Consider the following 26,406-nt stretch of genomic DNA (forward strand, 5'->3'; position numbering starts at 1 on the left):
TCGCCCCACTTCCTCCTTACCAGTTACTACCCTACGAGGTAACTTTGACAGATGCTATCATTGAACTTTTGCAATGTCTCCCGTGATTACCCCAGTTTCACAGAGTACATACCCAAGGCACTGAGAGGTTTAGAAATTTCCTCAGGGTTGTAAAACTAGTGAGTGAGTAGCAGACTCTGGTCCCTGGCCTAAGAGCCGTGTTCCTGCTACCACAGCCCTTAATCATTAGGCTACTTGTATGCTCAGAAGAGGGCTTTTTTTTTTTTTTTAATAAATTTATTTATTTATTTTTGGCTGCGTTGGGTCTTCGTTGCTGCACACAGGCTCTCTCTAGTTGCAGCAAGCGGGGGCTACTCTTCGTTGTGGTGCGTGGGCTTCTCATTGCGGTGGCTTCTCTTGTTGGGGAGCACGGGCTCTAGGCATATGGCTTCAGTAGTTATGGCTCATGGGCTCTAGAGCTCAGGCTCAGTAGCTGGGGCACGTGGGCTTAGTTGCTCTGTGGCATGTGGGATCTTCCCGGACCAGGGCTCGAACCCATGTGCCCTGCATTGGCAGGTGGATTCTTAACCACTGCGCCACCAGGGAAGTCCCCAGGAGAGGGCTTTTTATACTATATCCCACCCAGTTTCAGAGAGCAGAAAAATATGTGTTACACTTTAAAAATTGTCCCATCAGAATAGCTCCCTTTTTTTTCACATTGGTTTTTACCAGAATACCTCTCTCTGGAAAAATGACCTATCCTGAATTATTCATTCTCTGAAACTTCCAAGAGGCAAAGTTATGTTGTTACTGTTGGTTTTAATTTTGTTATTTGCTAAGGAGAATAGCAAGGAAGCTTCTTTGAATTTATTCAATTTTCAGTTATTCTAATAATTTTTGGTCCCCTGCACTGAGATGAGTTTTGTTGATTGATCTGAGTTCAGTTTACTTACTCTTGAAATTAAGAATGTGTCTCACTAATGCACCATACCATAGATAATTTTCAAGATACTAAGCAGATAGCCTTTGAAAAATCCTGGTTGCACCTTAATTGCTAATAGTTATAGCATTATATAATTTACAGGTTCTGCATTATGTATTCCTTTTTTAACAAAACATAAAACAGTGCTTTTGAGATGGCAGAGGAAATGTCGCTGATACTTTATCAATGATTCAAGGTCGGCTTCAGGGCCGTGTGAGTGGAGACATAGGCAACAGGTAGTAGTGGTCCCACAGCTCAGCCTCAGGTGTGCCGCTTCTAGGTCCAGTTGTCTTTCAGTGATGCCCTGCTGCGCCCCCTGCTGGAGAGGGAGCCCTGGGCTCAGGGACCTCAGGATGGAAGCGCCCCTGCTTTTAGGGCCGTGGAACATCAGTGGGAGGATCCCTGAGGCCCCTTTGAATTCAGGGCACGTTCTGTTGTTTCTGCCTTCTTTTTCTGAATGTTTTCAGTATGTAGTGCAGGGTCCACTGGGCACTAGTGGAGAGGTCTGAAAATGAAGTGATGATGGCCAGGGTGACCACCTGGGCTCCAGAGACGCCTGTTGCAGGCCAGGTCTTCTTCACGGAGGGCTTATTGTATCTGTGATGCTGTGAATCCCCACATCTCTTAAGATCGGGAGATAATCAAATGAGACTCAGAAATCAGTTCCAAAGCAAATTTAAATGATGTGGGTTTTGGGGGGTTTTTTGGGGTTATTCTGAGCTGTTTTGCCTTTCCTTAGGCATATGAAATGAGAATTAAGTTACTTCTCTAAATTTCAAGCTCTTTTTTTAACTTAAAGTGAATGAAGTTTTAAAAGATCAGAAAAGTAAATAGGACCATACTAGTTATGTTAACAGAACTTAAAAATAAAGCAAATATAACTGTTCCTTATACGCTTATGTGTTTTAATTTAAAGTCAAGTGTCAGGAGTGACCGATGTTTTATGTCAAAAGATAATTGGAGTGCACTTTGTGTTTTGAAGAAGATAAAGGAAAGCCAAGGTTCTGACTGGTTTTGTAGAAGAGAATAAACGTATATGATGTACAAGGCTTATTTCTGTGCTCCTCTGTATTGCCTTGAACTGGGGTGTCTGAGACTGTCTAGTATAGGCGTATACTGAAATTTGGTCTTCTAGCTTCATTTTAAAAGTTCACTTAGAGATCCTTTTATACTGTGTGTTTTCTCGTTCTTGTGTGTGATCGCATTTGCCCTTAAACTGAAGCAGCAGTGAACCTGCATCACATCTGATGCTTTGGAGAGCATGGCAGCTGCAGTTGTTCTTTGTTTATTCTCCTTTCACTTCACCTTCCTCCATTTCAAAGAAGACCTGTTAATGTCCTCCCAGCAGGCTCAGGAAAACCCACAGGATTTCTTTGTCCGTTACTATTAGGCATTAGGTGGAAACATTAGTAACACATCTCCTAAATAGAAAGGGAGGGGCAGAAAGAAACAATTTCAAAAACCTATTTTAAAACAGTTAGCATGGGACTTCCCTGGCGGTCCAGTGGTTAAGACTCGGCCTTCCAATGCAGGAGGTGCGGGTTCGATCCCTGGTTGTGGAGCTAAGATTCCACACATGCCTCGAGGCCAAAAAACCAAAACATAAAACAGAAGCAATACTGTAACAAACTCAATAAAGACTTTTAAAATGGTCCACATCAAAAAAATCTTAAAAAAAAAAAAAAAGTAGCATGATTCGATTTCAGTCCTGTGGTGCGTCATATGGGGCTGGAATCTTCAGTGTCCTGAAGATCCTCAAGAGGTGTGGAAAAATTGAGACAGAAAGACAGACATCGGAACAACCACATTGCTCTTCAAGTGTGTCCTGCTTCTGGACCCTGTTTAATTCAACCGTGTACTGCTCCTAAGCCTTCCTATCCGTTAAGTAGTTTCATTTCCTGTAATGAAGGCATAACCGATTTCGGGAAGGAGTGTATTTGCATGTGTCTGGAATGTTAACTGGAAGAACCCACCCCTCGTGTTGGGATAAGGGTCCATATGGGCTTTGTTGGAAGAGAAGGTTCTCGTTAGGGGCTGGATGAAGGCTCTGATACGTTTCTCCCGCCAACCGTGTCATGAGGAAAAGACCCCGTTTAACTTTATGAAAACTCTGCTTTCCAGCTATGGAGTGGTGCTGTGGGAACTGCTCACAGGAGAGGTCCCCTATCGTGGCATTGACGGTCTTGCTGTGGCCTACGGGGTGGCAGTCAATAAGCTCACTTTGCCCATTCCTTCCACCTGCCCTGAGCCGTTTGCCAAGCTCATGAAAGGTATTTGGGCATCTCTGTTTTTGTGTGTCTATGGGGGTGAGGGGAATTGCTCATTAGAATATCTGTATATTTTTTTAACCAAAAAGGTATCTTCTGTGATTCTAATTTTCAGTTGATCTTAGATTATACTATTTTAAGAATTAGAAGCCATGTCTTTGATCTAAGATGTCAGGTAAAGTTTTGATGAACTAAGTAACTTAAAAACAATCTAGTGACTCATTTATACAAAATTCAGTTGAATGGTAATAAACTTTTCATCAAATACACTAGCAGAGTTCAAAGACAATATTGAATTGGCTCCATATGTGCTATTTTTAATTCTACCTAATGATCAGAAATGTTTTACAGTCTTAACTGGCATGGTTTTGCCATGACCTTATCTATTTTGATCTTATTTTTAAAAAATTGTTAAGTAACTCTTTTTGTAAGCAGCAAGTTACCTTACTTATTAGACTATTTCTTAGAACCTCTCTTGTGACTGTACCATTTTAGAGACTTTGGTTTTCTTGGGTTGAGTTATAGAACTCTGTATCTGTAAGTCATGTGGCCAGGGCAGCTTAGGTGGACAGAGTTCATGGTACATGGTAAGGCAGAGAAAACACACATCCACATACTAATGTCAAATAATGCAGAATACAAGAGCCTCGTCTAATAGTAATTATTACACAGGCTGCCGACACAGACACTGTATAAAATAAAATTTGCAAAATCATTATCAATTGATGTTTAAAATCTTCAGCAGACACAGTCAACATGGGCTGATAATCTGAACTACGCTGAGAAATGGACTTACTGTGGTTCTTGTTTATTTTAGAATGCTGGCAACAGGACCCTCATATTCGTCCATCATTTGCCTTAATTCTTGAACAATTGACTGCAATTGAAAAGGCAGTTATGACTGAAATGCCTCAAGAATCTTTTCATTCCATGCAAGATGACTGGAAGCTGGAAATTCAACAGATGTTTGATGAGTTGAGAACAAAGGAAAAGGTGAGTGATATATATTAATTGCATAATGTGCTCACGCTTACGGAGATTGTGGAAAACCTGAGTCAAGAACCACTGTCAGCATTATGTTAAAATATTTTCGGACTTGTTGATTCTTTCCTTCCAGGCAAAACAAAACGAAACAGAACTGTACTCAAAACATATAATTGGAAAACAATAGAGGAATTTTCAAACGTAAAAAAATTTTTTAAAAAGGAGAGAGAGTGGCATATTAAACACTTAGTATACATTAACCAGCTTCAATAATTGTCAGTATTTTGTCACTTTGTTCATTTCTTTTTCCCATTATCATTTTTTTTAACTGCAGTATTTTAACTTAAAACCTAGACTCTCGTCATTTTACCTTTAAATGCTTCAGTATGCATCTCTAACTGGTAGGAATTTTTAAAATATCTTTCTTGCCATTATTATCTTAAAAAAATAAGTAATTCCTGGATACCGTGTGATACTCCATACCCAAATGTCACAGTTTGCCTCAAAGATGTCTTCTTCCAGTTGGTTGGTGCCAATCAGGATTTAAATGAGGGCTTCATGTTTTCAGTTAGGTCTTTTAAAGCTTCTTTTATACCAGTCCCTCCTCCTTTCCCCCCACCCTTTTATCTCCAAGGCGTTGCTTTGTTGGAGAAGCTGGGAAAGTGTGTAATTTTTGAATTTCTTAATATGATGAGTGAAGCTCTGGTTGGTTTATGTATTTTAAGAAGAAGAAGGACAATAAACCTGAATGTTAAATGTGCTGAAGCTACATATATATTAACCACATACAAAGTGTGAAGTAGGAGAAGCAGAAGCGCACCTGATTGGAAGGCAGGTATTGTACAGTGAGCTCCTGGTGACGGCTGACTGTCAGCAGGCACTGAAGCCCCCAAGGTCAGGGCATGGTACTACGCTTCACGCATAGTAAGTATTAGGCCGTATTTACTTCTTAGAAGATAGTTTTGTAGTACTTGAGCATTCTGATGACTCAAGGTTTATTCCGGTTGTCTGAGGTGTATAATTGTTCAGTAGGTTAACTTCTTGTACTTGGCAACAAATGTCTGGGCTAAAATACAACATTGCAGGTTATTGTCAATTACAATTACAAAGCCATGTAATTGTCCAGAAAGGAACTTTTATACCTCATATATTTGTGATTCTAAAATAGAATTCTTTTTCAGTAGGCAGTAATGCTTTGCTAAATAAAGAGTCCATTTGCTTATTCCAGTGTACGTCATGGAAACATGGGATTATGACATAGCTGAGTCCTTCTCCCATGTTAAATTACCTTGACTTATGTAGTATGGCTCTCCTTTATGTCACTAGACTCTCACATTGACAGTAATACTGAAGGCCTATAGCCAACCTAAGGGCAGAGGAAAGGGCAAAAGAGGGCATGAAGAGATGTGGTTTGAATACATATGTATAAACATTTCTTGAGCTAGTGTCTATACTTCTGTGCGTGAAGCCAAGATATCATATGCCCAGATTCTATCCGTGAGCAACTTGCTTCTGTTATCAGGCTGAATTGGGAACGAATACAATGTATGTCACAGGTATTCCCCAAAGGGCAAATTGTTCACTGGAAAAAAAATACAGTTTAAGAGCTTGTCTTTGGGGACATTTTTCTGCGTTCCAGCGTTAGAATTTCCTTCCAGCAAACGTATTAAATGTCTGCTGTGTGCTGGGAAGCGTGTTAGAGCGCTGGGATACGCAGATGGACGTGGCAGCCTGTGTATCCTTGCGTGGTCCTTGCCGGCCAGGCTCGGGATTTGGATCTTGTTGACGGGTTTTAAAAGGGGGCTTGATGTACTGGCAACACTTTCCAACCAACCTCTGCCTTCCCTCCGTCTGCTTCCTTTGTGTAGTAATGAGATTACTGTTCTCTTAGGTACCCAGTCTCAAAGGTCTTGAAGATGTGGTCTTCTCTGTGACAGAGACCTTCAGTGGTAATTCACTCCCCTGACCCCTGTTGTCCCCACTCATCACCTGCAGTACTGCAGCAGCATCCTACCCGGGTGCCTCGCATCCAGCCTTGCTCCCCTAACTGAGCCCCTCGCCGCCACCAGTGAGCCTTCTAAAACGCAAATCAGGCCCACCTCACTTCAGTGGCCAATCCCTTTTCCTCATTAACTTCCTTGTCCTTCCATGTTGAACCTCACTTTTTCTCCAGCCAGACTGAATTCCTTCAAGTTCCCTTAACGCCACGCTCCTGACTTCCAGCCTTCATGTATATTCTTTCCTCCGACCCCGCCCTGGCTTTTATCCCCTCCTCACAGGTGCTGCTTCTTCATTCTCAGGCTCCCAGAGCTCCCTTCCCTTATCCTCTCGTACCACGTAAAGTGTGTCACAGTGTCCTGCGCCTCCCTTATCATGCCCACGCTGAGTCATACTTTATTATTATCTGCGTCTTTATGTGTCCTTGGTCTGCCTTTTCTGCTGGTTAAGTTCAGGAACTATACTGTTTCATTCTTGGTCGTGTTCATCCACAGCACTGAACAAAGTACTTGGCCCGTGGTAGACATTCAGTAAATACAATAAATACCTAAGTAAAGTTTCTTAACATGTTCATAATATGTATTTTAATAGGTAAGAGATATTAGCAATTATTATTTTATTGTCATATTTTTAAGTGAACATTTTTAAGTGAAAAGGGAATTTAAAATTGGATAAATGCCATGAGTCCTTCTTTGAATCTTATGCTATGAAAGAGGCAGACGACTCAGCTGTTTAACTTCTGGTTATATAATCTTGAGAAACTCCCACACATTATGCACAAGGAGGTTAAGGTCATTCACTCTGAAGTATTGTTTGTAATAGTGAAAAACTGGAAACAACCCCAATATCCATTAATAGGGGAATAGGTACCTAAGCGACTGTATATTCATATAGTGGAAATCTGTACAGTACTTAAGATAAATAAACTCCAGCTGTATGTTTCAACATGAGTAAGTCTCAGGCATAATACTGGGCAGAAAAAGCAGTTGCAGAGGGATAATCACATTATGTAAATTTATAAAACCACATAAAACAATACTATTCAGGGACTTCCCTGGTGGTGCAGCGGTTGAGAGTCCGCCTGCCGAGGCAGGGGACACGGGTTCGTGCCCCGGTCCGGGAAGATCCCACATGCCGTGGAGCGGCTGGACCCGTGAGCCATGGCTGCTGAGCCTGCGCGTCCGGAGCCTGTGCTCCGCAACGCGAGAGGCCACGACAGTGAGAGGCCCGCGTACCGCAAAAAAAAAAAAAAAAGAATCCGCCTGCCAACGTAGGGGATACGGGTTCGAGCCCTAGTCCGGGAAGATCCCACATGCCGCGGAGCAACTAGGCCTGTGCTCCATGACATCCCGCGAGCCACAATTGCTGAAGCCCGCGCACCTAGAGCCCATGCTCTGCAACAAGAGAAGCCACCGCAATGAGAAGCCCGCGCACCACAACGAAGAGTAGCCCCCGCTCACCGCAACTAGAGAAAGCCCACGCGCAGCAACGAAGACCCAACGCAGCCTAAATAAATAAGTTAATTAATTAAAAACAAAAAGAAAATGGTAGTGATGGATCAAGTACTTTAAAAAAAACCCAATAATATTATTCAAATGTACAAAAAGACTGAAAGTATAGACAGAGGAAGGATACAAACCAACTTAAGGACAGCAGATCTGAAGAGGGAGGGGCTAGGATTAGATATGATGCGCCTAGGACTTTCACAGACCTGAAACAGATACGGTAAAAATTTCGCATCTATTAGGTGTTGATAGTAAGTGCATGGGTATTTGCTATTCTCTCTAATCGTAGTATATTTTAAATATTTCATAATTTTAACTAATTAAGTTAAAATTAAAAATAAAGGTTAGGGAGAAATCTGTGAGCTGCTAAAATCCTTTTTTCCTTTCTTTTTTTTTTTTTTGGTAAGCCATATTTTTCAAATAGCAGACTTATAGGTAATTCACTCTCTTCCTTAGATTTTTCAGTATTTTGTGGGTTTAAAAATTCAAAACTGGCAAATGCAACCTTAGACCCTGACCCCACTGATAAGTACATAGAGTTCATATAATAAAAAATAGTCAGTCCCATTTGAGTCTCTTCAGCTCTTATCCTGAGCCTCACGTTTGATTATAGGCACCATGTTTTAAAGAGCTTCCCCAGGTGGACGGCCAGGAAGGCGGGAGAGGAGCCAGCACATCTGAGCCTACAGAGAAGAGAAGTGAACACAGAAAGGGGCGGGGAGCGCAGGGCTGTCCTCGGTGCTGGAAGGACCTTGGAGGGAGGAACTGTGTTTCAGGTTGTTTTCAGAAGAACCAGAAGTAGGAGGACCTCTCGGCTGAATGCTCCAGGGATGAAGATCTATCTGGTCTCTGAGTCAACAACTTGCCAGCACTTGGAGCTGAGCTGGTGGTCCACAGCGCAGTGGACTCTGCTTCAGCTGTTCTGCTCCCTGCCCTCCAGGAATTCAGGCAGACCGCAGGGCTGACTGTATGGACGTCTACAAACCTATGGCCGGCCCTGCCCCCTCGTTATATTACGTCTTTAGCAGAATGCCGGAATCTCTAGCAGTCTAGAGAAGTGGTTCAGACCGAGGGCTCCAGCCAGGCTGTCTCGTTGGGCTTGGGGCTCTGCCACTTGCTGACCAAGACCGTTCTGCCAGCGCCTCCCACAGTGAAGTGTCACAGAGATGCTGTCTCGGTCCCTCGGGGTGGTGTGGGCTTGCACGAGTGAGGCCCCCCCGGGGCTCAGAGCCTGCGCGCCACTTCACAGGTGCTAACAGTGCTAGCCTGACAGCAGAGGAAGCTGTGGCTTTGCTGGAAGCCGGGCAGGCTCCCAGCAGCACCGCCCTCCCCATCCCCGGCCCAGGCGTTTGGGAAATGGGGCTCTGAGCCGTAGTCATACTGGAAAAGGACTGAGCGCGTTACTTTTTAAATCCTGCAGTTCTTTGAAGGATGACTATCAGTGATATTGTTCATATGTCTTTTAGATACTTTAATACATTTCGTTGACTTAAAATGACAGAGGAAAGAGTCTGTTTTTTGTTCTGTTTTGTTTTTATACACCTCCCCAAATGGTTTTCAGGAATTCTAAAATTAGATGTTTAATAACCGAAGTAAAAACATTTGAGAATGGGAGAGGACTTGGAGGAAGGATAAGACTTGAAATCACAGAATTTTAAGTGTGGAAGCAATGTTATTAATAACTATTATTATTTTAAACTCTTATTTTTAATTCTTGATAATTATTTATGACACTGTAGGATAGAGGCACATTCAGTGAGTTCATTCTTATCATATGCACTGTAAAAATCAAAAACAGCATGCTTCAGAATGGATGACTCGGGAACATGTATCTGCACAGCTGATGCGCTTTGTCATACGGCAGAAACTAACACGCCATCGTAAAGCAATTAGACTCCAATAAGGATGTTAAGAAAAAAAAAGAAAAGAATGGATGGCTCCTCTTTCTCCATTTTGAAGTCTTAAAAGTAGTTTCTTTGTTGTTCTTTGGATTCACTTTCGTTCTAGTGGTATCTTTACTTCTTCTTTTTACGTGATTTCTGTGCGGTGCTTTTTGAAGTACAGCATTTATGGTATCTTGTGAGCCTTTGATTTACAATTAAAGAATATATAGTCCTTTATTTTTTCCCCCAAGGTTTCTAATTGCATCTTTTTTGATGGAGTCAAAAGCACAGTAGACGTGCTCTATCTCCCTTTCTTGTTCACTGATTGCTTAAGGTAGGAGGCGTCAGACTTGGAATTAATGGTCAGTGACTTGGCCGTGCTCTGTGTTATTCAGTAAACTGTAGCCTCCATAGATACCGGTTCCTCCCCAGATTCCTGGCTTCTTATCTCTGGGTGTCTGTCTCTGTGCACTGGGTGCGTGCACCTGTCTTTGAACCACTGTACGAAGGCCTGTCACTGTTAATGATTAACACCTACTGCCAGGAATTTGGATTTTCCATTATTAAGTGGCCTGTGCCGAGCAATTAAACACGTAGTGCTTGAGGAGTGATCTCAGCGACCGAAAGAATGTTTTTGTGTGCTTCATAATTTCAAAGTATCCAAAGGGCTTCTAACACCCCAGACTTTTTTTCTTTTACACACTTTTGCATGTTTTAAAATTCATTCAGAAGGAAGAGTCCTTTGGCTGCTTTCTCTTTGATGATAGTTCTTTCTCTTACGAAGTCTTAGGCAAGTGATTTTTTTTTTTTTTTTAATTTATAAAGTCATTGCAAGGAGATTCACATTTTGGTTTGGGACCTGGAATCTAAAATGGTTTCTTATGCAATTACTGTAGCAGTAACACAAAAAGCCTAAGTGCAGTTACTGCCTTTATCTCTTCCTCATGCCATTTCATTTCACAATGGCTAATCGGATTGTTATCTACACGACTGAAAAGTAATATCTTAACAAAAGGGCAGACGGTAGTGAGTTAGAAATTAGAAGCCGACTGGAAATGAGCCTCTGTCCCCAAATACACTACAGTAAAATCTCCAATTTGGACAAACTGGTTGAAGAAAGCCACCCGTTAAATAATGGATTCCAGAATTTTTTTTCACAGGTAACATTTTCTTTTTTTTCCTTTCAAGTAATAAATAGTCATTTATATCTGGCACAATGTAATGAAGAAATACTGTTCTATAAAAATCAGCTGATGCTTATTAGCAGAAGTAATGTGAATATCAGTTGGTCTTAAGAAAATCATTTCTCCTGCCATTTCGTTTATGAAGGTTGTTTAGAAAAAATAAAGAATGTTTCAGAGGTGACTTTCGGTCCGCTTTGGTAGAATTACCGTAAGTTCAGAATTGGTTTGATCTGAATAAAGAACCTTTATTTTTAGGGCTCTCCTTTTCTTCTTGATATTATCACATTTGTCTGTGGGAGGATGGCCCTCCACGTTTATTTTCCTTTATGACTCCAGTCCCGTGGCCCAGCTCTCGTTCCTTCCGTGAGCCTCTGTCTTGCACTGTCTCTTCACACATCAGTACTCTTGAGGTGGCCTCTGGAAAGCGGCCTGCTTGTAATAGAGTGTGACATGTTCACGCCGTACTCATAGCTCTCAAAGCTCACAGCCCAGAGCTCCACCTGAGAAGGCGGAGTTTCTCACAAAGTGTTTGGCATTAGGATATCCTAAGATTAGCTTTGTCTGGAGCGGTGGAACTAAAAGTTTGCAGATGCCTTGCTTTCTATGGGAGTGCTTGATTTATGGCAGGCTAGTCGGGAAGAGAAAGCAGTTCAGCACAGAAAGGAATATTTATGTCTCTGGTACAGGACGGAACACTTTACAGAAATGAAACAAGAATGCGGATGTAGATTAAAAACAATAGAGTTCTCAGTTTTACTACTGAATAAATTAATAGGAATAAAAGTATTCTTCATAGATTTTCTATTTCTTACAAGTGCAATCATTCTAAAACCAAAACCGAGAGGAAGTTACATTTTAATCAGCCAGTATCACGACAGAGGGACTTTTGTTAGCTAATTCATGATATCTGTGTATAAAGTGACGGTTTCCACCCATCCGTGGGATCCTGATAAGTTCTCTGTGTACTGACTGTATTTTCCAGCAGCTTATCGTTTTAGCGATGTTGCGTGTTCATTTCTCATGGGCCTTCACCTGACCCCTGTCACGTTCGCCTTGTTTTTCCCCTTAACCTCTCCACCACGGTGTGTTAATTCCCTAAGCAGATTCTTAAATACCCTAAGGAAACACATCGGAACCGCCACAGTCTTTGCGACGAGAAGAACTATCCTTTCATTAGTCAAGCTTTCCCTTTTGGCTTTCATTTTAAATGGGACTTTAACATCGGTACTCGGTCGCTGTGTGTTGATGCCCGTCTTAGTGTCAGGTGATTGTACAAGCCAGAGACGACAACAAAGTGTGATGACCCTTTTCGGGCCATAAAACCAGAAGGGCCACAGACAGATGGGCCCTGGGGCCCACAGCTTGGCGCTCTTCACACCTGACGCCGTGGCCAGGTGTCCTGTGTGCGTCCCTGTGGATGAGGTGCAGCCTGCCCGTGTCCCGGGATGAGCCCGCTGGGCCTCGGCCTCAGGGGTGCTTATCTGCCTTCTTTTGAGTTGGGCTTGGAAAAAGGTGGGTAAAAATCTCATAAAGAACCTTCCATGGGCTTCCCTGGCGGCGCAGTGGTTGACAGTCCGCCTGCCGATGAAGGGGACACGGGTTCGCGCCCCGGTCCGGGAAGATCCCACGTGCCGCGGAGCGGCTGGGCCCGTGAGCCATGGCCACTGAGCCTGCGCGTCCGGAGCCTGTGCTCCGCAACGGGAGAGGCCACAACAGTGAGAGGCCCGCGTACCGCCAAAAAAAACCCAAAAAATTTCGTAAAGAGCCTTCCATGAAGAAGGGCAAATCTGAGAAACCACATGGTAAGGCTCAAAACCTGCCACTTAATGATGCTCACGGCCCCTAATAAAGCAGGATGCCCCCCCGCCCCGCCCCCCTAAAAAACACCCCCAAAACCATGAAACATAAAAACCCTAGAAGGGCCAGAGGGAGCCTTGTGCGCGTGCGAGTCCCTGATGTGCTGAGGTCCAGCGCGGCCCGTCTTGGCTGCAAGGGGGCGTGGTCCGGGGGACCTGCAGCGGGCGGGCGGCGGAGCTGCGCGGGACGCGGCAGCCCGAGGTGACGCTGACGCTGTCCCCTGCGGCAGGAGCTGCGGTCCCGGGAGGAAGAGCTGACGCGGGCCGCCCTGCAGCAGAAGTCACAGGAGGAGCTGCTCAGGCGGCGGGAGCAGCAGCTGGCCGCGCGGGAGATCGACGTGCTGGAGCGCGAGCTCAACATCCTCATCTTCCAGCTGAGCCAGGAGAAGCCCAACGTCAAGAAGAGGAAGGGCAAGTTTAAGAGGAGCCGCCTGAAGCTCAAAGACGGGCGTCGGATCAGTTTACCTTCAGGTACGATCTTGTCCCCATGTTCCCTAAGACCCGGGTGGTCATCCCTCCCGCGCGCTTCTTTGTTTCATCAGAACTGGGGGAGTGAGCTTTTAAAGCATCGAACGAATGAGATCTTCATCTCTTGCTTCAGTTCGTGGTCATAGTAACGACCTAATGAGTTTTCACGGGTGAAACAGCCTAGGGAGGGAGTGCACCGCAGGCCACTGGGTGCTGGGAATCCCACCCCAAGCATCCTCTCCTGTTAGTGGAGACATTGATTTACTCCTTTGGAAATCAAAGCAGAACTAATTGCTCTTTAGCTGATTGCGCTGAACCGGCATCACTCGGCATGGTGAAAATCCAGCCCAGAACTATCTTACTCAAAACGTGCAAACAATTAAGAAACATGAAAACAGTGAAGAAATGATTTCTTTCACCCTACCCAGGGCGAACTTCTTGTTTCTAATCGTAATAGCAAGAAAAGTGGAATAAATTAAAAGGTACAAGTGCAAGGTCAATTAGCAGCAAAGAGCTGATTATTTGTCTATGTATTTAACATTATACAACAGTTAGGATTTCATTTTCTTTGGGGGAGAAAAAGTCCAATTGAACATTTAACTTAAAACAATCTTAGTACCTAATTTTTTAACCAGATCAAAGTTGTGAACCTAAAGAACAGACGTATATTTTAAAATTGTAATTTAAGCCAACTTTTCATTAGTCATCACAACTGTCTGGCTGCAATTACCTTTTAAAATCTGAACATACTTAGGTTTTGTCACTAAGTTATTGCTTCCACAAGGATCGCGGGGCTGTGATCTGGGGCACTAAGGTTGCTATTCACACCCTCAGCAAAGTGTATCTAGTGCCTCGGTTACACGCCCACTTTCATCTGAGGGTTCAAAATCGTTGAGGTATGAGAACGAACCAGTAATTCTAGGGAAACTTTTAAAAATGTTTCTGAACCATTGTGACAATAACATAGAAGGAATACGTGTTAGGAGACACTAAACAGAATGCAAAAGAGCAAACATATGTTAGTTCACGAAATCAAGTTCTTTGATGTTATGTGTTACACTTTGCTTAAGGGCACACCAGATGTCTGCCTGTGTTTTGCAGCTCTTTCTACCAGGGAAGGACTGTGACAGAACTCAGAGCTGGCTGCACCTGTATGGAATGTGCAGTAAGGTCTATATATCTGTTTCTACCTCTCTCTGTGTCTCTCTCTGTATGTATTACATCTTAGATTGCTCCTCGTGGATTCTAGTGTTTTCCTGAGATGTTTGATAATGGTGTGGAAATTTGACTTAAATAACAGTAACAACAGTTTTGTTTTATATAAAGTATGTATAAATTGTCTTGTAAAAATACTTACTGCAAAATCCTAGAAGCCTTGCAGCATACTGTGATCTTTTAGGTTATGGCAGAAGTCCTCAACTGATCAGAAAATTGCTGGAATGGGGTAGCCAGGAGTACACAGTATACATTATGGATTATGTGTTTTGATGAGGTGAGAACAGGCAATGGGTCCTTAATTCATTTTACCTTCGCCCTCTCTGGGAACAAAAAAGGTACTTTTCCAGGTTCTTTTCTAATATTTGCTTTTAGCCAAAGTGTAACTCGAAGGACCATTCACTGGACGGTCTGATATGTCAGACATAATTTAAAATATTTTCTGTATGACGAGGCTTCTGCTTTCAGTATAGACGATAGACAAATTCAGAGCGGCGCTCAGTGTGAGTTTTCTTCTCCAGTCCTGAGCTGTATCAGCATTCTTCTATCTGTGCTGTGACTATGTTACCATAATTAATATTTATTGATTGCCTTGCAAAACTTTGGATGGGGGAGCTAATTAGAAACTGATGGAAAATAAACTTGGGGGAAACAATGAAATCATTCCAGTGATTCTTTAGTCTTCCTGGGAGAGTGATTAAATAAAATATCTCAGGATTCCCGAGGTTCTTCTTCTCAAATGTTGCTTGGCCTAATACCTTGCATTTATTCAGCGCAAATTGAATATATTTTACCGTTTTTGCTAGATTTATATTATTCCTGGATTGTACTATTTGCCTTTTCTATTTCTGAGAATAGAGGGGTCCTTTTAGTTACACATTACTTTACCTTGTGCTGCTTAATAAAAGATTCTAGTTAAAACATAACGCATAACATCTACTAATCCTGATCCATTTTGAAGGAATGAAATGCAACTTCTATAATTTAGGATGGCAGTTACCTCTTCTGCCCACAAGATGGTGCTACATTGTTGTGACACTGGTACCACTAGGGAAACTCTTTTTCTCATTCGAATCCCCCAGCTCTACACTCCCCTCTCCACACACACACATACACACACATACACACCCAGGGATTACTTGCCCAACATCCCAAAGTAGGACACACATCCAAAGATCCAAAGAAAAGAATGATAACTAAAAAAATAATTATTTTTCTCCTTCAGGAATCTTGCTGAGTAGAGAAAGCAATTATTTGTACCTTATTAAGTTCATGGGAGTTAGCTGATTCTGATATTATCATCTGCTAGAAAATTCTTTGAGGTACCAGATTTTAGTACTATTTAATGGTACATTTTTAAGGAAGAAACGGCTGATAGGTGATAGATTGAGGGGTGGTGATACTTTCCTTTCAGCATACCAAATTACTTGAACCCCTTTTGCAGGCTTTTTTCCATGTGTAACTAGCTTAAAGAATTTCTCAGAAACATATTTGAGACTCCTACAAACTGGTTCTTAATATTTATGCCTGTGCATCTTTCAAAAATTTGTTATTAAATGTGAATAATTATCTAAGTATTGTAATTTTGTCCTTCAGAATCACTGATGGTAGCTTTGACTCTCATGGCTACTTATAGCTATGGTGACTTACTGCCGGAAAACTCAAATGTAATTATTCCTGCTGGCAATCCTGCATAACTAGCGAATAAGGAAGAGAAATGCTTATAAAACGAGACAGCATAATCTAAGAGTTTGTAAATGATATTTTGTGCATCCTTGGAATTTGTAGAACGAAAAAGAACGCTCGTGGCAGATATTTTTATATTGTTACCTCTTTGTATCACTCCTGCTGTATTATGTTCATTCTGAACCAAAGTTGTGTTTTTAGAACATATAAAACCGGTCAAAGAGGTTCTGAAGCTTTCAGAAGCCGGCGTGTCTCTAAAGCCTGGTATTCTCACTTGAGCCATTTCAGAAGTGCCCGAGTCCCGCCTGGGATGCGTGAGTGTGAGTGAGTGTGTGCACACCCATAGGGAGAGGAGACAAAAGCTCCACCAGGACTCTTCAAAGAACACTGCGGCTTCCGCTGCAGAAGCGGTGGCTCCCACCGAGCCGCGTCAGTGTCCATAAATATTGCCGGGGGAAACGCAAGTACAGGTTTACTCAGAAGCCTGTGGCCCACACGATAACCTGCCATGAGCAGATACCTTGAGAACACGTCTAGCAAGCGGTCCAGAGAAAAACTGGACATTGGCCAGGGCCCCTTCACAGTTCAGCCCAAGTTTTCCTAAATGTGTAACTAGGACAGAATCAAGCTTTCCCCGTTTCATAGGGACAAGGATGTTTATCATAAAGAATATTTTATTTATGTCTAAAGCACAGAGCGCCTTTTTTTCCCCCTGACTGAAAGTCTTTCGATTTTTTCAGAAGACCGGAAGCACTCCAGATCTTAGGGATCGTGGAAGTCCAGTCTTGTGCCTTTGTAACTCGCCCTTGGCCTTAAAACCTTCCATGCTGTTTCCCTGAGCTGTGCCTGGCGTCTCCCCTCCCATCATTTGTTCCCCATGGTTTGCCATCCAGATGCCGTGGCCTGATTCTGTGTTCTAGTGCGGAGGCCTGCAAGAGCAGCCCTCATTCTGCTCTGGGCTGGAGGCTCATCCCCAGCGTGCAGACAGACCACGGGCCACGTTGAACCTTTATCACGCACTTCGGTCTAAACTGTTTCATAGCTTTTGGATAAGAATATTTCTTTCTTTTCCTACCTGCTTCCCCTCCCCCAGTTCAGTTCGTCCTCTGCCCTGATGAGCTGCTTTCTTGCATCCATTCTTTCCTTTCCTTAACTGCTCTGCCCAGTTAAGTCTTTCTTGCTCACGTAGATGGTAGATGGACAGAGCCTCCCATCTGGCACGTCATTTCCATTCGCTTTGTCTTCACAGCATGATCTCTGCCCCTGTGTTACTTGTAATCTTTTCTTTTAATTGGAGTACAGTTGTTTTACAATGTTGTGTTAGTTTCTGCTGTGCAGCAAAGTGAATCAGCTATACGTATACACATATCCCCTCTTTTTTGGATTTCCTTCCATTTAGGTCACCACAGAGCATTGAATAGAGTTCCCTGTGCTATACAGTAGGTTCTCATTAGTTATCTATTTTATACATGGTATCAATAGTGTATATATGTCGATCCCCATCTCTCAATTCATCCCACCCCTCCCCCCTTGGTATCCATACATTTGTTTTCTATGTCTGTGTCTCTATTTCTGCTTTGCAAATAGGATCACCTATACCATTTTTTTAGATTCCACATATATGGGCATATACCCAGAGAAAACCGTAATTCAAAAAGACACATGCACCCCAGTGTTCATAGCAGCACTATTTACAATAGCCAGGACATGGAAACAACCTAAGCGTCTCTCAACAGAGGAATGGATAAAGAAGATGTGGCACGTGTATATACAGTGGAATATTACTCAGCCATAAAAAGGAACAAAATTGGGTCATTTGCAGAGATTTGTAGAGATGTGGAGGGACCTAGAGTCTGTCGTACAGAGTGAAATAAGTCAGAAAGAGAAAAACAAATACCGTATACTAACGCATATGTGTTACTTGTAATCTTAAACAGAGAAGACATTGATTCAGCAAAGATTTGCTACGTACCTTTCCTGTGCACATTTGGGGGTGTTCACAGTGATGGCAGCTGACTCCTTCCCCCCAACATAGAGAGCTGACATTGTATTGGGGGCAGCCTTAAGCTAATAATTAAACAAATGCTTATTTTTTTTTGCTGTAATTATGAACTACTGTGAAGGAAAAGTCCTGTGACAGTGATGAGTAGAGAGATGTCTCCTGGTCTAAGCAGATCACAGACAGCTTCCTCACAAAGAAACGTTTAAATGGAGACTCGAAGTAGGAATTTACCAAACACGAGGGGAACAGGCAGGGAACACCTGCGAAGAAACTTGGTTTCTTCCAGGAATTGAAAAAAGACCAGTGTGGCTTGACTCTGCCCCCTGGGCCAAATCCAGCCTCCCGCCTGTTTTGTATAGCTCACAAGCTAAGAACATTTAAATACTAGAAAAAATGACTTTCTGACACAAGAACATTGCAGGAAAGGTAAACTGCAGCGTCCATAATAGAGTCTCATTGGAGCACACGCATTTATGTGTTTGTGGGAATGCTTTCTCGCTCCGTCAGACCATATGGCTCATAGAAACTCAAATATTTACTGTGTGGCACTGCTTAGGAAAGTTTGCTGACCCCTGGTGTAGACCATGGCGAGTGATGGGAGAGCAGGGCACAGTGAGGCTAGGGTGGCACAAGGAGCCCAGACTCTGATTTGCAGGGGACTGGAGAGGATGTTATTATTTTGACCTGTAACTTTAAGAATGATGAAAAGCCTTTGAGGGATTTTAAGCAGGGGAATGATAGTCAGCCATGCATTTTTAAAAAGACATCTGCCTGCTGTGAGGTAGACCAGAGGGGCCAAACAGAGACGCTGAAAGATCGAGCAAGGGATTGTAGCAGCCTCGGCGTGAAATGATGGTGGCAGCGGAAATGGAGAGAACAGAAAGCATCACGCATGTGTGTTGAGCATTTATTATGTCCTGAGCCCTGTACCTAAGTGTTTTCTGTATTTATTTGTATTTAATTTTTCCTAACTGTCCTGTGAAATAGGAATAATTAGTTTTTCCATTTTTGTCAATGAAGGTGCTGTGACTTCAAAGAGATTAAGTCACTTTCCCAAAATTCATGTGGCTAGTAAGTGATAAGCTGGGATTCATTCACATCTGGAGTTTGCTGGTTCCAGAACCGAGAATATAAATTTCTCAGCTATAACTCTAAGAAGGATATATAACGAGTTTTACAAGATATTTTGTGTTTGACTGGATATGGTGGGTCAGGGAGAACACAATATCAAGAAAAGTTTCAAATTCCTAGCATGAGCAATTGGATAGATGTCTTGCCTACCAAATTTGAACTCCTCATTTCAAATACCAAGTGGTTCTTTAAAGTTCTTTAATTTTCAGAAAGGCAAATTATAGCTGTCTTGCCTATGTGAAATGAACATGTGTCAATAATTTTATTCAACTTATTAATTAATGAGGGAACCACTTAAAATTGGTTCACGTGAGAATTTGAGGACCTAAGTGTTTATGGTCAATTTAGTAAAGAAATGTTAGGATTAGATTGCTAGGCTAAATACAAACCCAATATGGCAGTAAATCATAACCTTTGGGATTTTCTTTTACACCAGACAGCAGTTATTTGCATCATCACCAGACAAAATCTACAAGTTAACCTCTGCTCCTACTGAGTTGTAAAAATAGCCCAGTCAATAGAACATCAGTCAGAGGTTAAGCTCGGCACTGCACTGAAAGAACATCCAGTAATTTCTTTTACCTGCTTCCAAGTTTCTGATAATTTTTCTGGCAGTTAACAGAGTTTTCCCAGACACCCTCCTCTTTCCTCTGGTAATATGACTTTTCTTCCATATGTTCCCATAGTTCTTGGCATATCTCTGGCATGAGAGCTACCCTATATTACAGTTAGGTAATAGTAACCATCGTATGTACGTACCGTGACCACAAAACGCTTTCAACTGCAGGCAAGGGGGAGTTTCTCTTGACCCTGGCTGGTTCTGAAAATTAAACCGACACAAGCCCGATCCACAGGGGAAGAGCATAAAAATGTACTTAATGTAAGTTTCTGTGACGTGGGAGCCTGCATCAGGAAAGGAAGACCCAAAGAAACAGACCTGAATGTTGAGGAAGGTTGATGAAGAGTGGATGGTCACGTGGAAATGTGACGGGCTAAGTAGTAAACGTTGGGGTAGCATGTCCGGAGCCCCGCATACCGTCCGCTTTCTGTTCTAATCACCACGGCAACCCTGGGAGGTGTCTGCTGTTCTAGCCAACAACCACAGGGACCAGCGCCGAGAGGCTCCTGACTAGTTTGGGGTCTGTAGTCCGTTAGTGACAGAACCAGGACTCATGTAAACCCAGGGTGTCTCCCATCTCGATTTTGTTTTCAACTCTATCAGACTGAACGAAGGTAACTCTCTCTCCCCGGAAAACCGTGAGTTCTGCAATACGCAGTAATAGTTTCTTTCCTTGTGAGCGTGTGTCTCTCACCGTGCCTCATGCGGCATGACTCTGAGTCATTGTTTACGGACATGAGCCCTGAATGGAAGATAAGTAAGAAACTAGGAACAGACTGTGAGATACACCGTATTCTTACTGTCTGGCTGTTCCTGCTTTTATTGCCATGTGCGAAAGCTGGGGCTACGGGAATAACCGAAAACCATGGGCTCTCAGTTGTCTTCTTTTTTTTTTCCCATATCTGACAGATTTCCAGCACAAAATAACCGTGCAGGCCTCCCCCAACTTGGACAAACGGAGGAGCCTGAACAGCAGCAGCTTCAGTACACCGAGCAGCCCCACGGTGATCCCCCGACTCCGGGCCATACAGCGTGAGCTTTCTCCCCCACAGGGGGCTTCTGGGCGGTTTTCTGTCACTAACTGACTGGGATCCAACTGAAGCAGACATTCATAGCCGGTTCTAACCCTGTGATATTTAGGAGGTGTCAGGACTATTTGGAAAGCAAGATTTGGTCTTATCTTCCTTAGTCTCACTTTCTTGTTCTCACAATCAATGATTTTTAGATTCCACGCAATCGGTGATGTGACCAGGCCACAGAGTAGAAAGTGAAATAGTATCGTGAGACATTTTGTTAAACGCCTGCCTGCGTGACCTCGTTATATCAGTAGCCTCTTTATGGATATTTTGAAAGCTGAAATCAGGAATTCAAGGTTACTTCCATTTGTTTCATTGTTTTTCAAGGAAAAAAATATTTTGCTTTTTGAAAGTTAGCTTGAATTTGGTCTGTGTTGACCAACCTGATGCAAACAGCCCTCCACTTAGGGTGGCTCGACTTAGGGTTTTTTGACTGTATGGTGGTGCAGAGTGATTCACATTCAGTGGAAACTGTACTTCGAATTTTGAATTTTTTTTAATTTAATTTTATTTTTTTTGCGGTACGCGGGCCTCTCACTGCTGTGGCCTCTCTGGTTGCGGAGCACAGGCTCCCGACGCGCAGGCTCAGCGGCCATGGCTCACGGGCCCAGCCGCTCTGCAGCATGTGGGATCTTCCCGGACCGGGGCACGAACCCGTGTCCCCTGCATTGGCAGGCGGACTCTCAACCACTGCGCCACCAGGGAAGCCCTCGAATTTTGAATTTTGATCTTTTCCTGGGCAGTGATACTGGGTACCATCCTCTCTCGTGATGCTGGGCAGTGCACCATCACAAGGGTGAACAACCCATACACTCACAACCACTGTGTACCCACATAAGCAGTCTGTTTTTCACTTTCAGTACAGCGTTCGGTAAGTCACATGAGACATTTGACTTTATTATAAAATAGGCTTTGCATTAGATGATTTTGTCCAACTATAGACTAGTGTAAGTGTTCTGAGCACATTCAAGGTGGGCAGGGGCTAAGCCATGATGTTTCGTAGGTGAGGTGTATCAAACACGTTTTCACCTTATGATACTTTTAACTTAGGATAGATTATTGGACGAAACCCCATCATAAGTCGGGGAAGATCTGTCCTTCGAAATACCACTTAGTATTTTGATTTTAGAGTGTTCAGCCTAGTGGAAAAAATAAATATACTAATTCATCTGGCATCCTCGCACTGTGAGAGTTTCAGTTAGACCCAAAGGGGATATTTTTACCCCCTGGGGAGGTATGTCATAATGTTTTCAGCTGTGTTTTTAGAACCTCTGGTGTGTGACGGGGTTGTTTTCTAAGTGGGTAGTAATAGCCACTCTCCCAGTGATTCCCAAGCCAACTGTCAGTGCACAGAGAGGCTGGGGGTTGGCACATGTGTGTGTCAGCAACATGTGGGCGTTAGACGTGAGTGTAAACCGCCCAAGAGGGGGTGAAATAAGGCAAGACGTGGGGAAACTTACATACATTCAGATTTTTAAAGGTAATTGAAGCCAGACAGTTGTGATGACTCATGAAAAATTGGCTTAAATTACAATTTTAAAATATACCTTTGTTCCTTAGGTTCAAAACTTTGATTTGGTTAAAAAATTAAGTATTAAGTTTGTTTTCAGTTAACTGTTCAATTTGACCTTTTTTCCCCCAAATAAAATGAAATCCTAACGGTTGCATAATGTTAAATACATAGATAAATAAATAACTCTTTATGGCTAATTTACCTCAAATATGTATCTTTTAACTTAGTTCACTCTTCTTGCTGTTATTAGAGATAGAACTTTGCCAGCAGTAGGGTGAAAGAAATAATTTCTTCGTTGTTTTCATGTTTCTCAATTGTTTACACGTTTCGACTAAGATAGTTTTACAACTGATTTGATTCATTTTAACTTAACAATTTTTTAATTGGTTAATGAGTGATGATGTTCTCTGTTTAGTGACCTCAGATGAAAGCAATAAAACTTGGGGCAGGAACACGGTCTGTCGACAAGAAGAATTTGAAGATGTAAAAAGGAATTTCAAGAAAAAGGGTTGTACCTGGGGTCCAAATTCCATTCAAATGAAAGAAAGAACTGACTGCAAAGAAAGGTACTTGTGTGACATCTGGTGGCATTCCAGTGTGTACTGTGATAAATAGCAGTGCGTTTTAAATATTGCACTGGCCAGACCTAACTTTTATTTATTTATTTTTAATTAATTTATTTATTTTTTGCGGTATGTGGGCCTCTCACTGTTGTGGCCTCTCCCGTTGCGGAGCACAGGCTCCGGACGTGCAGGCTCAGTGGCCATGGCTCACGGGCCCAGCCGCTCCGCGGCATGTGGGATCTTCCCGGACCGGGGCACGAACCCGTGTCCCCTGCATCGGCAGGCGGACTCTCAACCACTGCGCCACCAGGGAAGCCTAGGCCAGACCTAACTTTTAAAAAGCAATTAGAGTAATACAGAGATACCTGAATATAATTTCATTTCTAGGATGGGTTTATCCTACTAAATCAATTATTATTTAGTTAAGCAATTAAAAAGATTCTCTGTCTCTTGTTAAGGTTTTATCTGTACTTTGTTAGCTCTTTAAAACATAGAGGCCAATATGTTCTCTTCACTACCTAAAAATATTGTTAGCGTGTATCCACCAAAACCTAATTTGTGTGTCATATGGTTCTATTATATCAAAATAAACGTTTTTCTCTTGTAGAATAAGACCTCTCTCAGATGGCAACAGTCCTTGGTCAACCATCTTAATAAAAAATCAGAAAACCATGCCGTTGGCTTCATTATTTGTGGACCAGTCAGGTAAATGTGCTTCAGGAAATAGAATTTGCTTGAGTTAGACTGAGCCTCTGAGAGTTCTAGAAGTGACATGGGAAAGGTTAGCAGCCTCACATATACTGAGTCGCAGTGGCTACACTAAGCTCAAAAGTTATCTTCTGTCCTGTCAGTCTTCGTGGCGGAAAGTAATTAGGCTCCACGTTGTTTATTAGGAATTTGTCACTCTTATTCTTCACCAGAAAAATTAGTGTAATTTATTATATAAAACCAAATTACTGTAGTATAGGAAATAGTAAATATGAAAATGTAGGCGCCCTGAAATTCTGCTGAGGTTATATTCCCACCCCACGACCTGATGAGATATTGTCAGGCGGGTTAGTTGTGGGGAGACTACTGCTGGAGAGTATTACACTGGAATCTCTAGTTTAAATGAACCATCATCACTTTCAGTGTTCAGTATTCCTATTCAATATTCAGATATTAAAAGGTTGAAGAGATTTGGAAGTTGCTGGAAATTTTCAATGATGGGTAACTCTGAAGAAAAGCAAATTGGTCTTTATCCTTGACAATTTAAGGCAGCCCTTTGGTACTGTGGTCAAATTAGAGATGTCTTAGCAAAACACGGTATAAACTTCTTGAACTTATGATCGGTGCTATGCTCAGTTTTACAAGCACCTTATCACCTACTGCCCATGTTTAGTTTTCTTCTTCTGTGTTCATCACAAGCGTGTGGTTTCAGCATAAATATCTCCGTAAGTACTTTCAGGTAAACACAAGGCAGGTGCTGTGTAATCCCTGCGTAGATGCTTTCTGATGTCACATTCATTACTGTATTCTGACTCTTTCTCGCCTGTAAAGGCATGAGGGTCTCTCATTATACACTACGATTCATCATCAGATGGTGTTTGAGGACTAATGAAGAACAATTAATAGTAATAAAACTGTTAATTCTATAGTACAAGTTTCATTATTTGTGACTGTTGAAAAAAAGTCTTCTTGCTTTTTTTCCCTGAATTTTTTTTATTCTTTCTTAGAGTATTTTGATCCTATGAATAACTCTTCCACAGGACAGTTGGAGGAAATAAAAGGATGTATTTGGCTGACTCAGCTGGGTCTCCATTAAGTTAACCCTGTAGTTCATTGGAAGGGCCACTGAGCAAAAGGTTTACACAGTCTGTCCTGCTTGAAGGTCCCCCTCCCACCTTCCATCTCTGGGGCCTCATCCTTCTAAGTGTTTCTGTCTCAGCCCAAGCGTTTCCTGAAAACCTCCCCTGACCGCCTCAGCTGCAGTGGTGTCTCACCCCATCCCTGCACCTTAGTTCCCAGTTTTACTTATGCATCGCTCTTCCCTGAAATCCTTATTGGTCTGCATGGGCACCAGTAATGTGTGTGTTCTCTGTCACCCCAAATTAGAATGTCAGCCCCTCGAAGGCAAAGATTTTATCTGGTTTGTTCACCACTCTACTCCCAGGGCCTGGTGCATAGCAAGTCTTCAGTATCTCCTGAATGCCTAAGAGGATCCTAAAAGGACAGTTGGATCTGACGTAGATATTGATTATAGTCACCTTGGTTTGGGGGCTGCGAATCATGCCATCAGTCGTAGAAAGACTGGGAAGGATGGTGATGGATCCGTGTAGATTCATGACCGCTCAGGAGGAAAGTGTGGGAAAGGAAGTGCTCAGGATGCTTCGAAACCTATGGCTTTTACTTGCCAACAGCATTTACCCTCTTTTTTAAAAAAATGATGGCTTAATAATTTGTTATTCGTTACATGTACCGTGCATTCAACCCATCAAAGCGCAGTTCGTGCCTACTTGATGAAGGCACTATTTGGGGAAGACCCCCCACAAGATGAAACCTGCAGGGATGCTCACAGCCGCTGTGACCTGAAAGTAGAAAACGGAGGAAACCGAACGACACCAGAGAGGCTTCAGCGGAAGCCAAGATCACATGTGGGAAGAAGGGCAGTGTCAGGCCTTCTTAGGGCCAGGCAGGATTTTGAGATAGAATTGTCTGAGGGAAATGGGACAGTGGGAGGAGGACACGGGGAGAAAGATAGCAGAGGAAGATACTGGGCTTGAAGGGAGAAAAGCTGGGAAGAGCACGGGCTTGTTGGGAGAAAAGCTGGCATCCGGCTGGTCTAGCGAACCGAGCACATTTTAGGTGCAGTGGACGCAAGGCTGCAGAAATCACGGGTGTCTCTGTCGGGGATGCTCTGGACACCAGATGAGGGAGTTCGTCGTTTCAGTCGTTCCTGGTTAAGCCCTAAGTAATAAGAATTATAGCTTCCTCTCCAATAGCAGAATATGTTACCCTTTGGGGCTCTGACCTCTGGAGAATCTTCTCCTGATGCGAGGCTCCTACACTTTAATGGCAGCTTGTTGAAACAGGCTGCTGGGCACCACCATAGTCTGAAGTGTGCCAAGAATTCACTGCTCTACGCAGGATGGTTCCTGTAGCAACAGGGCGTGGCCCAGTTATCTAGGTCACGCGCAAGGGCACCTTTTGTCTGACGTGTCCTCCTGCTGCTGTCTGTGCATGTGCACTTCTGTATCTTGATGACTTTGTTTCTATAGAAATTTCTGTTTTCTATGCCAGTGAAGATCCACTTCCTGAAGGACAGGAAACAGCAGAGGACTTGCTCGCCTGTTCCTGTGCAGGGAGCTGAGTCATTGCACCCTGGACGCCCCTTCCTTAGGGTCCTCCTTGACGAACCATTTGCTGAACTGCAAAGGACTCCATGTGTTTTGATTTAGAATATGTATTTATTAGATTTCAGCCTCGTTTTACAGTATAGCTTGCATGGTTTTTACG

The 26,406-nt window shown here is 42.9% G+C and overlaps 1 protein-coding gene across 8 annotated transcripts in view; it reads left to right on the forward strand.

The window, feature by feature from the left end:
- MAP3K21 (mitogen-activated protein kinase kinase kinase 21) overlaps positions 1–26,406 on the forward strand; it is a 71,890-nt gene that overhangs the window by 18,893 nt on the left and 26,591 nt on the right. For 4 of the 8 annotated variants that reach the window (XR_003430260.1, XM_027094150.1, XM_027094149.1 and 1 more), the window contains exons 3-8: positions 3,083–3,231; positions 4,046–4,221; positions 12,869–13,109; positions 20,669–20,791; positions 22,764–22,914; positions 23,519–23,616. Coding sequence is in view for 6 of the 8 variants with exons in the window: in XM_027094150.1 (XP_026949951.1) it covers positions 3,083–3,231; positions 4,046–4,221; positions 12,869–13,109; positions 20,669–20,791; positions 22,764–22,914; positions 23,519–23,616 (938 nt within the window). In the remaining 2 variants the exon portion in view is untranslated. Of the gene's footprint in view, positions 1–3,082; positions 3,232–4,045; positions 4,222–12,868; positions 13,110–20,668; positions 20,792–20,984; positions 21,132–22,763; positions 22,915–23,518; positions 23,617–26,406 lie in introns of those variants that run through there. The other 4 variants (XM_027094151.1, XM_027094152.1, XR_003430261.1 and 1 more) reach the window with 3 other exon arrangements.

Source organism: Aethalodelphis obliquidens, unplaced genomic scaffold, assembly GCF_003676395.1.
Source record: "Aethalodelphis obliquidens isolate GAN/ISIS:26980383/991018 unplaced genomic scaffold, ASM367639v1 scaffold87, whole genome shotgun sequence".
Lineage (NCBI taxonomy): Eukaryota > Metazoa > Chordata > Mammalia > Artiodactyla > Delphinidae > Aethalodelphis > Aethalodelphis obliquidens.